Source organism: Hyposmocoma kahamanoa, unplaced genomic scaffold (genome assembly GCF_003589595.1).
Source record: "Hyposmocoma kahamanoa isolate Upper Pololo Valley unplaced genomic scaffold, ASM358959v1 85, whole genome shotgun sequence".
In the NCBI taxonomy this organism is placed as follows: Eukaryota; Metazoa; Arthropoda; class Insecta; order Lepidoptera; family Cosmopterigidae; genus Hyposmocoma; species Hyposmocoma kahamanoa.
The window spans coordinates 237,992-253,299 of record NW_020654242.1 but is presented as its reverse complement, the minus strand read 5'-3'; the positions used below and the strand labels follow the sequence as shown (position 1 = coordinate 253,299).

The window sequence follows — 15,308 nt, the reverse complement described above, 5'->3', positions numbered from 1 at the left end:
GTTTTGAAATAAATGCAATATGGGTATCATTTTCGAGGTACTTGGGGGTGCTCATTACGAATGTGGCACTCATTTCTAAATCCAAGATGGCGGGCACGATTTTTTCAAAAAAATGCTATGTGGGTATCATTTTCGAGGTATTTGGGGATGCTCAATGTGAATATGGCACTATTTGTAAATCCAAGATGGCGGGCACGATTTTTCAAATAATGGCAAGTTGGGTATCGTTTTCGAGGTATTTGGGAGTGCTCATTACGAATATTGCTTTTGTTTGAACTGTCGTGTTTGCCATCTTGGATTTAGAAATGAGTGCCATATTTGTATTGAACATTCCCAAACATCTCGGAAACGATACCCAACTTGCCATTATTCGAAAAATCGCGCCCGCATCTTGGATTTAGAAATAAGTGCCATATTCGAAACCTAAAACCGAAAATGCCATAAGCAAACATTAAAGAAAATAACTGTTAAAATAGATTAAAAAATCGCTTAAGAATGCTCCCCTTTTAAGAAAATAAAATATTTTAATATAAAATATTTCGCTTGAGTTACGAAAAGAAAGACATATAATAAGCTATCAAAGTTGTACTGGTGGTGCCAACACTATAGTAGAAACAAATATATAAGTACTGTAAATTTGTTGCAATATGTGCTCCAATTCAAATAAAATTAAAATAAATAATTATTCAATAAAGCATGAACGCAGAGCCGTTAAAAGTATTATAAAATAATTAAGTGTCCCAATCACTTACAGGAGTTAACGAAAACATTTAATGTTTATTAAAGTAAATATTAGTTCAAGATGCGCAAATAAATCTAAATTACAGGCACCACTAAAATTTACGTAATATAATTATTTTGATACAGAATAGCAAAATGGGGAGAAAAAAAATTCGTTACTTTGCAACACTTTCGTATCTTGTTGCCGCGAAATTATTTTTCTGTTTTAGTGAATATTTACATAAAAATATGAGTTGAAACGCATTACTTACTTGTGGAATGCGATGTTAGTGTCTATTTTATGTTTGTCTGTTGTATTTTTACACCCATTTACCGCACATTTCGTCATTTTTAGCAAAAAATTTTGGAGCTGTTCGCGGTGCAATATGACCTTGAGCACTAACAGCCCGCGCGCTCCTGGGACGCGTTTGGAACCCTCTAACTTGCCTCACTTAGTGTGTGCGGGCTAGGTTTCTATGCGTTATTATTCTAAGCAAATACACAATAAATATATTTTCTTAAATTAATTATTAACGCAAAAAACGTGCACAGTCAACAGAATTCAACGTGGAAATGAGATCACGTCACTTTTAAAATTACTACGTATCATGACATCATTTGACCCGGTTATCCATAACCCTGCTAAATGCGATGGACATAAACATTTATAAGTTAATCGTGAAAATCAAATACAGTTTAATTTAGTTGGGTTATAAGCTAAGTAGCCGTGTTTGAACGTAGAATTTTTATAAAATACCTACTTTTAGGAATGATTTATTTGATAATTTTCTCAAGGATTTACCTAAGCCAGTTTTGTGTAAGATTTTGTGCAATTCCGTATTATTTTAATAGAATTAGTAGTATTAATGATGTAATGTAGTTTAACACGACTCAAGAGGTACTACATACAATATTAAGCACTGCTGAGCCACCTAAATAATGTTTTAAAGTATGACCTAACTAAATTAATTTCGTTATTTTTTTACACCATTCCACCTCATGCCTGCACGAAGTTCACGGGTCCGATTTTGGTTCAATTGATTTTGAGAACAATTATTTTTCCTGGCCGAAATAGGTCATGCTGGAGGTTCCTAATGAAATTAATTATTTTTTTGGTTATCGCATTTTTTTACCGGTACATTATAAATTTTATCATATTATGCAAACTCGCGCTGAAATGCCAATAAAGGGTCTTTAGTCTACTTTTGACCAATCCAGCTTTTCGTTTCCTGGATGACCCCACTTTTCTATTACTTCCTTATTATTTTTATATCTTTTTAATAAGCAACGTTTGTTTATTCAGTTAATAGAGCGTTTGGTCATTACCCATTATACAAACAACTAGTAAATATTTGAATAATATACGTTTTTCCTTACCAATTAAATACGTTAGATTAAGCTGGGTTTATTTAAAATAAGAACCTGTGTACCTCATTCCGAGAAATAAATTAATTGGTTGATTTATTGATTGAGCACTTTGCTGGGTGCTGTTTGAACTTCCCGCGTATTTTCATCTGATAATTCCGACCAATCACGAGCGAGAACTGATTTTTTTATTAATAATTTTGGCTTGGATACAAGTGCTTTGAGCCATGTCTTCGGTTAATTATGTTTCTGTAAATATGGCCGCCACAATGAGGATAAGCAATTTGAGGCGGCGTGCTTGGATTGACTCAGGATACCTTTATTATTTTAGTTCGAGATTCGTATAGTTTCGCGTTTTAATCTTCGATTAAGGCACAATAGCACTATCCTATTCCACTTTAAACTAGATTTCACAAAATAATTGAAAGTCAAAATAAAATCGACACTTTTCCCTCCAAAAGGCCCAGAGCGAATCGCGAGAACTGATAATTTATAGTTTTTTTTTAAATAATACAGCCGATTCGTGTTTTCGTAAACTTTCTTATCATAGATGGACGTCGTACACTTTCTCTTTGATTTGCAAGAATAACTACTGAAAAGTTTAAATTTTAACGTTATTGTATGTAATTTAAATGAAGTAAAAAGAAACAAGCATGACTATCTAAAATCAGTAGCGTAGTGGATACTTTTCTAGTTTTTAATTTAATTAGGTGAAAGCTAACACAAAAGCTAAGAATTTCTTTATGCTATAAAGTGGTTGTATGCTAAATAACAGAAGAAAAAAATAATTCAATGGTTCAAAAATCAATTTACTAGTAACTGGGCTGAATGAATCGTATTCCTTTTAAAGCATACTAAAATCAAAACGCAACTTTCGGTTGATTTTGACAAGTATACGTGTGACAGAAAAAATATTGGATTTTTCTGTAAAATTCAAAATAAACTCGAAAATATCAAGAAATATAGCTTATTTAAGCGTTAAATTATGTTTATTTTAAACTTAATACGCCGATTAACAAGTTTTTAATGTAGTAAAGTGATTTATTATTCCCGTTTAGTCGTACGTTGATGATATAATGTAAGTGTAATTTTTACGTTTTTATCTCCATCATATCTTGATCTCTCTTAAGTAAAAAAATGGTAATGCAACGTGGGTTAAGTTATGCCGGTTTTTTTATTCTTATTTGTGGCTTCCTTTTAGTCTTTTGTAGGGAATTTGTGATCTATTAAGTTTAAGGTTATGTTTTCTAAGTGTATTGTTTGTTTATTAACGGATTTGGCTGTTTTATTCTGCGTAAACAATGAATTAAAACATGGGAGTGGTAGGAGTCTTAAATTAGCCTAAGTATGGGGGAACTCTGCAAAAGTTATAGAATGATAGTTAAAAGGAAAATAATTATAACTTTATAAAAAAAACAGACCTCAAAATTTCGTGGAATTACATCTATTTAATAAAAATGGAAGTAAATTAATTTGCTACTCTGCTAACCCAGTGAAGGTTAAATCGTGTAGGAATATTTTATCATGCACTTAATTATCCCGCCCTCCCCTGCATAAAATTAATAAAATAAATAACACGCTTGTGTGCACATATACCCGACTGGCGTTTTGTCTGTCCACGAGGCATCCTCAGGGGATGTTGACTGCTTGACACTCGGCCAAAGAGTGAGCTCATTCAGAACGGTTGGAGTATTTATACCCCGCTACTTATAAAAAATTACAGAAAGTAAATTAAAAGTCTTATTATACAATCTTGTACACACAATTATGGCCATCTTGCAGTATTATTTTAAAAAACTAGTATACAAAAATGTTACTAATAAATACCATTGGTGAAAAAGATGTCCCCCATTTTACAAATTAAAATTATCCACAAGGACTTCTTCTACTCATATCAATGGCATACACTATAATGCCTGCTATCATGATGAAAAGAGATACTTGCCGAGTGCAGCTTTAGATTTTAACTCTTCCATTGCGGCATTCGCAGATCCGAGACAGACCGATTTCCGGTTCTTATGGACGGCCAATTAAATTTGGCAAACTAAAAGTTAATATAGTAACAATAAAAACATACCTATTGAGTTATGGTTGTATTCTTATATAAAATGTTCTAAATTAACTAAAGAAGAAAGAAAGGTTTATTCAGCTTATTAAGACTTATATACATAGAACAAAACAAAACAAATTAATGATTACAAATATGAGCTGAAACGGATCCAACTCAGCATATGTCATATTTTGCCTGCTGTAATGCTGGTTTTCAGTTGGAACCGCTTTATAAAATAGGATGGCACAAAAGTTCTAATGTTAGTTAACACTAAATTTGTAATATATAACTTATAATCTCAGTACAGAGTACTAAAAAAACCGACCTCAAAAGTATGTGGAGCTACATCTATTTTCCAAGTATTTTTGAAATCGGTTTCCGGAAAATGCGCAAACCCAGTTTCATCCCCTAGTTCGCTACTATACAAGACTTGACACAGGAGATAATAAAAATCGGTTCTCACTACTCAAAGTATATTGAAAGAGAAAAACGCCTTGAATTAGAGAATAGCAAAATCACCAATTAAAATAATTGCTCCTTATAATAAGATTTAGGCGCTATTTATAAAAAAGAATCTCCATGCGTGAACGGCCACCCTTAGAGGTGGATGATTTACTTCAAAATTAAATGGGACCACTATGGAGGTACCCTCTTCCAACAAGAGAAAGCGAGAGCAAGAGAGAGAGCGCTTGTGCAAGCCTGTTTTCATGTCGTGAGATTCTGTCCTTATAGGCTTTTGTCATGCTACTTATGTCCTGTTTGACAGTAGGGATTTTCAGATTAATCATGTATGTCATCTATTTTTGTGAACCATGGAGCATTTACTAGAGTTTTGAGCACACCATTTTGGAGCCTCTGTAATATCTCCAAGTTTGACATACTTGCTGATCCCCATGGTTGTAATCCATAACTCCAAATCGGTTTGACGACTGTCTTGGAGATAGTCCTCAAGGGACAATCGGGATTTTTTTGCTCAGAAACCATTTCGATCATTGAATTTGTTATTGTCCTCACCATGCTTTTTTTTGTGTTTAATTGTATTTTTTTGAAAAAAGAAACAAAGATAAATAACTTAAAGCACCTATTAATTGTAGATAATTTCATTGCGTAACAACCAATTTTTGCATGCCTATCTTTATTTTCTGGCGAAACATGGTTATCTCGACCACTATGTTTCGTGCAAATTAATCTATTTATTAGATTAATCTCACTCATATGTTTGTTTATGTACATTTTGGTACCATCCATTAGAACTCAACTTATTGACATTGACATTTTATCACAAAAATTCCAGCTCTACAGAAATGGCAGCGATGGAAGCTGTTGACCCGGTACCTGATCCTCTATCTGACAAGCCAGATGCAGGAACCCCTGAAGAAATAGTCGTTAAGTGTGAAATCATAGAGATCTCAGATGATGAAGTTGAAGAGCAGCCTAAGAAGTAAGTATTAGTACTTTGTTTTTTTTTATAACATCAAGATACGGGACGAACAAGTCGTGCGCGTGGTGGTAAGCTACACGCCTGTCCATAACAGTTTCAGTGCCACTCAGAGCTTTAAATTGCAAAGATCTGAGGGGCACTACCACAGCGCCAGTCGCCCTGAGACGTAAGTTGACAAGTCCTATGTGTCTGTAATTTCACCAGCACCCTTGCCCTTCAAAACCGGAACACAGTAATGCTGACATTACTGCTTAGCGGCAGAAAGTTTTGGTACTTGAAAAGGTTGGCTGGTACTTGGTGTAACGGGCTGGTGCCCGCAAATCTACGTCAAGGCGCTTATTTTGCATGTGGTGGGTGTACGGTCCTACTCGTGCCACCCCCAAGGTCCTCCAGGAATCTCAGCAACCTCCTCAGTTTGCTGAAGACTTCGGGGAGCGACCTCAGCACTCCAAGGTACTTCGCCCTGTAGTTGACCACGCCGAAGCACACTGTAGGATGTGCACAGCCGTTTCCTCCTCCTCCAATTACGCTCTTCATAGAGGGCTGTCTGTGATACCTAAATTGAAAAGGTGTTTATTGTATGAACCATGACCCTTAGGTCGGCAGTTAGACTGAGTTTTCGTAATAGACTGGCGTTGAGCGTTAGGAGTGCTTCCCCAGCCTGTCTACAAACCGTTTACCCCCGTTCACACGGAATTGTACGGTACGTTTCTTTGCCAGTATAAATCTTACCGAATAAACAGTGGCGCATACATTAGATATTGAACCGTTCAAACGTTGTTTATCCTGTAAAGAAACGCACACAGCTCTTATACGTTTATCGAATACGACTTGTCAAGCGAATCGAGTGAACTGTAACGTATTCGGTGTGCTGTGGCCATTGACTTACAATTATATGGACGTCGGGTCCGCGCTAAAAAGTGTCCGAACTTACAGGGCGTTAAAATCGTATACAGAGCGTCATTCACGCTTTAGTCTTCATTTGTTCGACTGACAGCGAAGCAAGCAAAATTAAACAGTACTGCGATGACATTACAATTAAAATTCAACGTTTAGCTTTTTCATATTCCTTTACATGTCACTACGTTTAAATAGGTTGACTTGGGACATTTTTTTCGTGGTTTTTGTATTAGACCCGTCGTCCATTTATTTGTAAGTCAGTGGCTGTGGCGCATAGTATTAATGCATCTCTTTCACACGTCGCGAAGTAATACGTCTTTTATCGACTATATAGTCACCGAACAAGCGGCGTCTATTAAAGTATTCGTATTTATTTTCGGTTTTCGAATGTGTTTGTACGCACTCCTTCTTGATTCATTGGATGAACCCACTAACTTTCGGCCATTTCTTTCTTTCTGTTCTTTATGCCAATATAAAAGTGCAACAAAGCGTGGATCCATCACAGACGTGTTCTCAGTACGATTGCTTGAAATGATGATTGCATGAAAATATATCGTGGTAACACCCCTCTCTCTATCCGTTTATAATCGAATAGTTAACTAATATGTTATAATATAAAAGTAACGGGACTTACTTGCGTAGTATTTTAGTCGGAAGCGGTTCGACTAGTTTCGACTATAATCGATGATCTTCTTCAGGGGTTGATATGCTCAGCTAGCCTAGTAGCCACGTTCCGTCTCGTTTCGCCGACGTCACAGGGAACCATATAGACACCGGGGACCCCCAGAGGGTCTCTATCCTTTGGAGAGCGAAGCAATTGTCGCCGCTGTGTGAGTGGACGGAATATTGTCTTGATGCTGTACCTTCGGCGTAAAAAGTTTCCAATCACATCCGAACTTGAGCTTGCCACCGACTTGGAAGCCGTGTCTTCATGGCGCTCGGTATGCAGCTGCAGATGTTAATGGTAACGACGTGGTGAGCTCTGTGTGCTGGACTGTTCCCGACAACAATCCTACGGACAGCAGTAGCCAAGAAGAGTTCCAGGACGCGCTGACGCAACGTATCAGCCTCCCGAGTTCCCCACTGCGGAGTGCGTCATCGACGCGCGTGCAGAGAGCCGCAGCGCGCATTGCTAGACGTGACGCGGTCGCGAACGTTGCACTCAACCCCTGAAGAAGGCCATCGGTTATGGTCGAAACTAGTTGGACCGCTTCCAACTAAAATACTACGCGAGTAAGTTCCGTTACGTTAATATTATAATGTGTGATAACCGTGTTAGTTTTCATACGTGTTAGTTACGTGTGAACCAAACCTAGGGTTGTCCATGTGTTATTATGAGAAGATTTTGTACCTTTGTATATAGTTGTGTGACGATGTGAACTCCTTACATCGTCATCCCACCTTTATAACGCCTTTTCTCCGGTTCCTGGCCACTCGTTTTTAAATTTTGAATCATTCTTTAATAATTCCTTTGCTTCGCCATTCTGTTTTTGTTTCGTTTCATCGTCACTCCCCGCCCGATCGCGTCAGCGAACACGTCTAATAAGTAATTTTTCGAACCGTTTACCAGTTACCAAAAATCTCTTGTGCGTTAAACATTTTAAAGATCATAAATATTGATAAAACCGGAATAAATGTTTATAAAATTGGATTTATTTCCACTATTTCTTTTAAATTATAATAATAAGAACTATAAATTGGTTAAGCAAGATGTGTGGAGGCTGCGGAGGCTACTACTCTCCTGCCACATTAAATCCTACACAATATTCCAGGCGGTACCAGCAGTAGTTCGCGCGCTTCATTTGTTCTTGGCCATTGATAGGGGAGGGATACTATGGATTCTGATCCTACTCCGCCCATCTTCGACCCTTTCACAGTATTAGTGTATGTCCTGGTGATTTGTATAGATGACAGAGTACGAAGAAACTTTGGATTATATTATTGAGATTATTAATACGAAGCTCGAACACACAGAAACAAGTCAGTTGAGGCACCTGTAAAGGTGCCGGCTGCGGTAAATAAGGTTCTAAAATCTCTCACTAGATGTCACTATCGGTTCAGAAAGCTGAAAAATCCAGTACATATCTTTAACAAAAACAGAAGAATTTCGACAACTCGGTAACTTGACCCGTAGTCGTAGCTCAGTTGGTAATAGCAATATTACTGTGCAGTATGGTCGTGGGTTCAAGTTCCATCGATCGGGTCGAAAACTTTTTCTACGTGTTCGATCTTATATCGATCGAATAAAATAAATAAATTATTAAAATGTTTTTTCAGAAAGCGTCGCCGTGTGCCTTCCAAGCAGCTTCATTACTGTGATCAATGCGATAAGTCATTTAAAACTGGATATGAATTAAGAAAACATCAACGAACACATACTGGTAAGTAAATGAGAAAGGAGTAACCTGAGTCGATTAGAAGCCCGAAGCCGAAGGCTGAAGGCGTTAAATAACTCGGGTTTTGTATTTTTTTACAGTCCGGTCATCAGCCTTGCGAGGAAAATAGTAAAATGTTTATTTCTTGTATGAATAAATATGGTTCACAACACAACAATTGTGGATTGGTTCACAATACAACAAACGGCGGGTTTTTCAATTTTTTTTTATCAATAGATGGCCAGCTAGCTATACTTTCATAGATAATACAACTCGAACTAAAATGTTGTTAAAAAGCAAGGACGCAAACAGCCATGATGGATTGTAAAAAAAGATTTTGCTCAATTTTATTCAGAAAATAATTAAAATCAATTATAGGAAATTGTTAATAATAAAATATTTCAGTAGTACGTACCTGAATTGCAATTAAATTTCAGTTTGGGTGACATTTTAATTTTGAACTTAAAACCTCCTTGCTTGAACTTGACCAATGTCAAGAAGTATGCCGTGATACCATTGACTTAAAATTATATGGACGTCGGGTCCGCGCTAAAAAGTGTCCGCACTTGTAAGGCGCTAAAATCGTATACAGAGCGCGACAGTCTTCATTTGTTCTACTGACAGCGCGATACTGCGATGACATTACAATTTAAATTTCGAATAGGTTGACTTGGGACATTTTTTTCGTGGTTTTTGTATTAGACCCGTCGTCCATTTATTTGTAAGTCAATGCGTGATACAAATTAAAGAAAAACACCTTACCGACCATGGCTGTCATGTTAAGAAAAACGGCCCGAGGGTTTTAATTTGGGACATTATAATCAAGTTGGCCACCATGCAATCATACTATATCTGCCGTCCACTAAAACAAATGGTCAAATATCCGTTTTATATAGAGTACAAAATTCTGTTTTGAAATCAGTTAAAATCAGTTAACGTGTTTGACTTATCGGAACTTACCCGAACGATGCATAGCTGAAATATCATGAAACAATTTCAGTATTCTAAAATTCGTTATAGTTAGCGGACGGTAGATTTACGAGCAAGCGTGATGAAAACGTTTATTTACATCCATTGACTTACAAATAAATGGACGCCGTCGTCCATTTATTTGTAAGTCCTATTAAAATTTTGTTGTAAAGGTGGGAAACTAGGGGATGTATACCATGGGATAAAAACACCTTTGACGTATGATCACATGTGACTTAACCGCGTATTTTAAATTCCAACTCATCCCCTCTATATTTTGCAACTCCCAACCAACACAGTAAATCAAATTTTTTTGTGGGACGCATTGACTTACAAATAAATCTATATAATCTATATATATAAAATCTATATCTATAAAACCTCCTAAAATAAGGAGAATATCTTACTTTTGTCAAATATATCCATCTCGCTTCTACCAGCAGTGGTTATGATATGCGAGAAAGAGATATGACAAATCAAATAAATAACGTATAAATTAAATTAGACAGGCTTAAGCTGATTTTAGGGATACCGTGCTTTTGCCGCTATCTTTTCCCCAATTTATGGGTCATTTTAAATATTGTATTTTTTTTTTACTTTTCAATACTTTTTCAGTTCGAAATATGTATACTAAGTTAATACTGTTCAAGGGCCAATAAAAAGTAATGATTTGTCATAATTGTTTTATTTGGTTACTAAAACTCGACCAAGATAAATGTGGTCCGGCGGATTCTCCCTCCTTAGACTCGGCAGATTTCATCGTTATCATGAACCCATTTACAAGTCCCACTGCTGGGCACGGGTCTCCTCTCAAGCGAGTGCTTATGCGACAGTCCACCACACTGGCCCAATGAGGGTTGGCGACTGCACATGTTTTCCGAGGACTTTGAACCTTCTTCAACGTTTCATCACGATGTTTTCCTTCACCGAAAAGCTCATGGTAAATTTCGCACAAATTTCGAGAAACTCAGAGGTGCGAGTCTGGATTCGAACCCACAACCACGACTACGCAACTTCAACGATGTTTTGATAGCTTGAACTTACGTGAATCGCACAGATCTCTTTTTCACTCTTTCTCTACCTTCCTAATCCCGTTACGAAATTTCATAACTGAAGAAAGAAGGAAAGAAAGAAAAATAAAACTACATACATTTCATTTTCATAAATGGTTTGATTGCATGGTGGCTAACTTGATGCTCCAAATAAAACCCACGGCCATTAAGGAGATTTGTGAAAATTTGTAGCACGACATACTTTCTTACATAGGTCAGGCTTAAGTTCAAGTAAGGAGGTTACTGAACTTCAAAATTAAAACATTCGCTTAAAATGTTGTCTAAAAAGAAATTTAACTACAATTCAGCCACATACTACTTAAGTAATTATTATTAAGAATTGGTTTTCATTATTTTCTGTATAAAAATTTAGCAAATTTTTTTTACAAACCGTCATAGCTGTATTCGTGTTTGCTTTTTACAACATTTTAGGTCGAGTTGTATTATCTATGGAATAATTTAAAAAAAAGACAAAAACTCGCCATTTGCCAAACTCATAATTGTTGTGTTGCGAATCATATTTATAATGTATTTATTTCCTCACAAATGGGATGAACAAAATTGTATGCATCGCGGACGGTAAAAAAATACAAAACTCTTCTCTACTCAGTTATTGAATCCCTCAGTCTTTGGCTTCGGGCTTCTAATAGCCCCCGTTAGTAATTTCTTATGTACTATTGCATTGTATTGTAGATTTAGTTCAATTGGATGTCATGATAATTTTCTATACTGCCATAAGCTATAAGTATACTTTTTTGTTATTAGCATCTATGGACATGGTCTGAAATAAAAAATTTGAAATAATAAAATTTTTCATGTCAGTTTAGTACTGTGTACTATAGACAATACTATTTGTTTTAAACTATAAAGAGCGCCATTATGGTATGGCTTTAAGCAAGTCATTGTCTTATACAATATAATTGACATATTAAAGTACAGGAGTACAAATATATATATTTTTTTTTGTAATGGCGTCACCTTTGTTGCATGCCTACATTTTTGGATTTCCATACCATCTCAGAGTATAGGGCTCATTGAAACAGGCTTCACCATACTTGATATGAAATAATTTCAGGTGAACGCCCCTACATGTGCACATATTGTGGCAAGACGTACAGTCAACCTGGTCACTTAAAAACCCATGCGTTAATGCACAAAGGGATAAAAAATTTCGAATGTACAGAATGCGATTCCGCTTTCTACAGAAAGGTGGAGCTGGAACGACATATGTTGGTGCATACAGGTGAGTTTTTGAAAAATTAGTGGTAAGCGACACGTCTGTCCATAACATACATATCCCTCCTATCTCATAGATTGTTTAGTGTATCCGTAGCACTGCGCTCAGTCGCACCTTACGATCTTCTTATACTCTTTTTTAAAACTGTCCTATCAACTCTTCTAACTTTTATTTTAACTTATCGAGTTCTTAGGTTTTCGCGATTGTTACACATAGGAAATGAAACTATTTTTCCGGATTTAAATTATTCTTTTAGTTATTTGACAATTACGGTGGCGTTGATACGGAGAATTCTTTGTAGACACGCCATCTATTATTAATACTTGTACATGCAATTTTACCTATTTTGCTGAGATTGTATCGACCCTTAATACCTTTTCATTATTTTATTTTATATTAACAATAAAATTATTATTTACATTAATGACGATCATGACTGGACATAGTTATGCAAACTAGAACCAACCCACTTTTGTTTCACAAATTTGGGCGGAGCCAACGTCAAAACTTTTTTGGCATGAAAGCTCTTAAATAGTATAATTTTTATTTAAAATTATAAACAAATAGTTTGCTTTTGGTTCATTATAACAACTAATGTCACTTCCGAGATAATTACATTTTTGCGAAAACAGTGTGAAGAAATAAATAGGTAACTTATTTGAGACAAACATCGTGAGAGATTATATTATATAGCAATAAATAGAAAATATTCTGTATCTTTTTATTTAGTTAACGAGAACCATGTTCTAGTTTTCGTAATGAAAACGCAAAAAAATCTACAGTACTTCAGTACATGTGACATGGATCCGTTCTGCATATTTTGAAAAATACACTATATGAATTTAAGCAGCGTGGTTCTTTTTGGCTATTAAAAAGTTACTTATTTAGGGTTGGTACCCTGAAGGACTTTTATTTTCTCCGTTTTGGCTTGGTATATTGCCAGGATACGCACGTCTGGTGTTCTACCTAAATACATAACTTTACTCGAGGTGTGGGTTGGTTCCTGTTTGCATAACTAAGTCCGTGTTATACCTTGACGTTATATTTCGAATTGTAATAATATGAAATTGATAATATGAAATAAATTATTCTATTCTATTCTTCTTAATTGATTAACCTTAACATCCCCGTCTTGCCCGACCTATCCCTAAGGGTGTTGGTCAAATTACAGGCACACATGTGACATGTCAACTTTATGTGTCAGGGTGACAGAAACACAAATCGGTGCCCCTCCGGTCTTTGCCATTTGAAGCTCAAGGTGGCAACTTAATTCAAATTCATTTATTCATATCTGACAACATAGTCCATAATTATACTAATACATAGAATTACATAACATTACTAATTATTAAACATGGGAAAAACTGCTTCTTTTTTTTTAAACGTTTAAACATTATGCTTTTTAAAAAAAAGCGGCTTTTTTTTAAACGCATATTCCCAGGGTGACGGTGCAGTGCAAATCTTTGCGAATAAAGCTCCGAGTGGCACTGCAACTGTTATGGACAGGCGTGTCGCTGACCATCAGGCGCACCATAAAAAAAATATAAATTTTAATAATCTCTTAATTTATTTTTGTTCTAGGTGAAAAACCATTTCAATGCGAGATCTGCGCAAAGGCATTCACACAAAAGAATAACCTCAAAATGCATATGAAAATGCATCTAGGTGATAGGCAACACGAATGTACGGTGTGCAAAAAACGCTTCATAACGAGGAGTAAAATGAACCAGCATATGAAGAAACATGATAGAGATAAGAAACCCGGTTTGGTTAGGTACCAAGATGAATTGGAATCTGAATGATATATAATGATTAGTGATGATATGAATGGTACATAATGTTAATAAATAATAGTTTTAATAAAGAAATATCATGAACGTCTATTATTTATAATTATAGTCCATGTCACATAGCATGGGTACTGTGACATTTCGAATTTTTACGTTGCATGGATACTAATTTGTAACGAACGGTAACCGTGACGGACCGCCACGCAGAGGTCCCAGTTTCGATTCCAAGGCCGGGAGAAATATTTGTATGGTCTATATTTATTTCTCTCGTGAGTTTGGGTTGTCTCTGTGTGTGTCCATGGCACCCGAGACAGGGTTACCCTAGTGCAGGGCGATGTTGAGTGTGCGTTATTATTAAAAAAATATTTGTTACTCTCATAATCAGGATCAAGAAGAAATAGTAATTTTGTTATAATGAACCAAAAACAAACTATTTGTTTGTAATTTTAAATAAAAAATTATACTATTTAAAGTAGATAGAAACTGAAATCATAAAGATAAAAATAAATTGCCTCGACTACTTGATGCGTAAAACGGAATATTTATCCATAGAGATTTACACCATGGAATCGATAAATCGATCAGCTATTGTGTATCTCGAGTCGATACGTGCACATACACCTTCTAGGAAGGTTCTTTTCAAACTAGGTTTAGTCGGTCCGCTCAAAGTCGGTCGTTCAAAAGATATAAGAGAATTTTACTATTCGCACTGGAATAAGCATATTCCAGAACCACAACACCTAGCTTAGATCTGATTACACTAAAAAAAGTCGTGGTTTACTCGGTTCTAGTGGTAAACAAATAGATATAGTCGTTGTTGGAGTCAGCCAAAACTGAACTGCCCTGCTTTAATCTTCCCTCGATATCCTTATTGTAAAATGAAACTTCCTTAATCTGAAGTGGACTGTATATTCATATTTGTCGATCTGACTTACAAATAGGTAACAACTAAATGTGACAAGTAAGAGTGCTTGAAAGTGATTCCAAAAAGTGATTGATTCGAATGACAATTATCGCTTATATTTATACCAGTACGGTGTCTCCCACATCGTACCGGTCCTATCAATGGGTCGCTACGCCGCTCGGCCAATCAGGGCTCCTGAATTATTCATTCTCTTCTGAACTCTAGCTCTCACCGGCCAGGCGCGTATGGCCGTCCGTAACAGTCGTTATGCCGTTTTGGATTTATTTATGTGTTTTATTGTCCACACTGGAATAAGCTTATTCCGGCGGCACCTTTTTTGAATCACGAGAATCACAGCTCCAAGCTTAGATCTGATTGCACACAGAAAAAGTCGTGAATTAGTAAGTTTTAGTCGCGAAATTTTAGAGTTACTCGATGTTTGAAATAAATGTTGTACCTAAATCATTGACTTACAATTATATGGACGTCGGGTCCGCGCTAAAAA

The 15,308-nt window shown here is 36.1% G+C and overlaps 1 protein-coding gene across 1 annotated transcript; it reads left to right on the top strand.

Moving 5' to 3' along the window:
- Positions 1–2,993: 2,993 nt before the first annotated feature.
- LOC113234592 (gastrula zinc finger protein XlCGF49.1-like) lies at positions 2,994–13,960 on the top strand. Its single transcript, XM_026469946.1, has 5 exons — positions 2,994–3,163; positions 5,430–5,576; positions 8,754–8,857; positions 11,948–12,115; positions 13,691–13,960. The coding sequence occupies exons 2-5, from the start codon at positions 5,440–5,442 to the stop codon at positions 13,909–13,911; spliced, it is 630 nt and encodes a 209-aa protein (XP_026325731.1). The 5' UTR covers positions 2,994–3,163; positions 5,430–5,439; the 3' UTR covers positions 13,912–13,960.
- Positions 13,961–15,308: the final 1,348 nt, after the last annotated feature.

What these genes read in the sequence shown, in the direction of transcription:
- LOC113234592 (XM_026469946.1), top strand. Translation starts at nt 5,440, where the DNA reads ATGGCAGCGATGGAAGCTGTTGACCCGGTACCTGATCCTCTATCTGAC. An exon ending in GTTGAAGAGCAGCCTAAGAA is followed by an intron (nt 5,577 to 8,753) that starts GTAAGTATTAGT and finishes ATGTTTTTTCAG; the next exon opens with AAAGCGTCGCCGTGTGCCTT. An exon ending in ACATATGTTGGTGCATACAG is followed by an intron (nt 12,116 to 13,690) that starts GTGAGTTTTTGA and finishes TTTTTGTTCTAG; the next exon opens with GTGAAAAACCATTTCAATGC.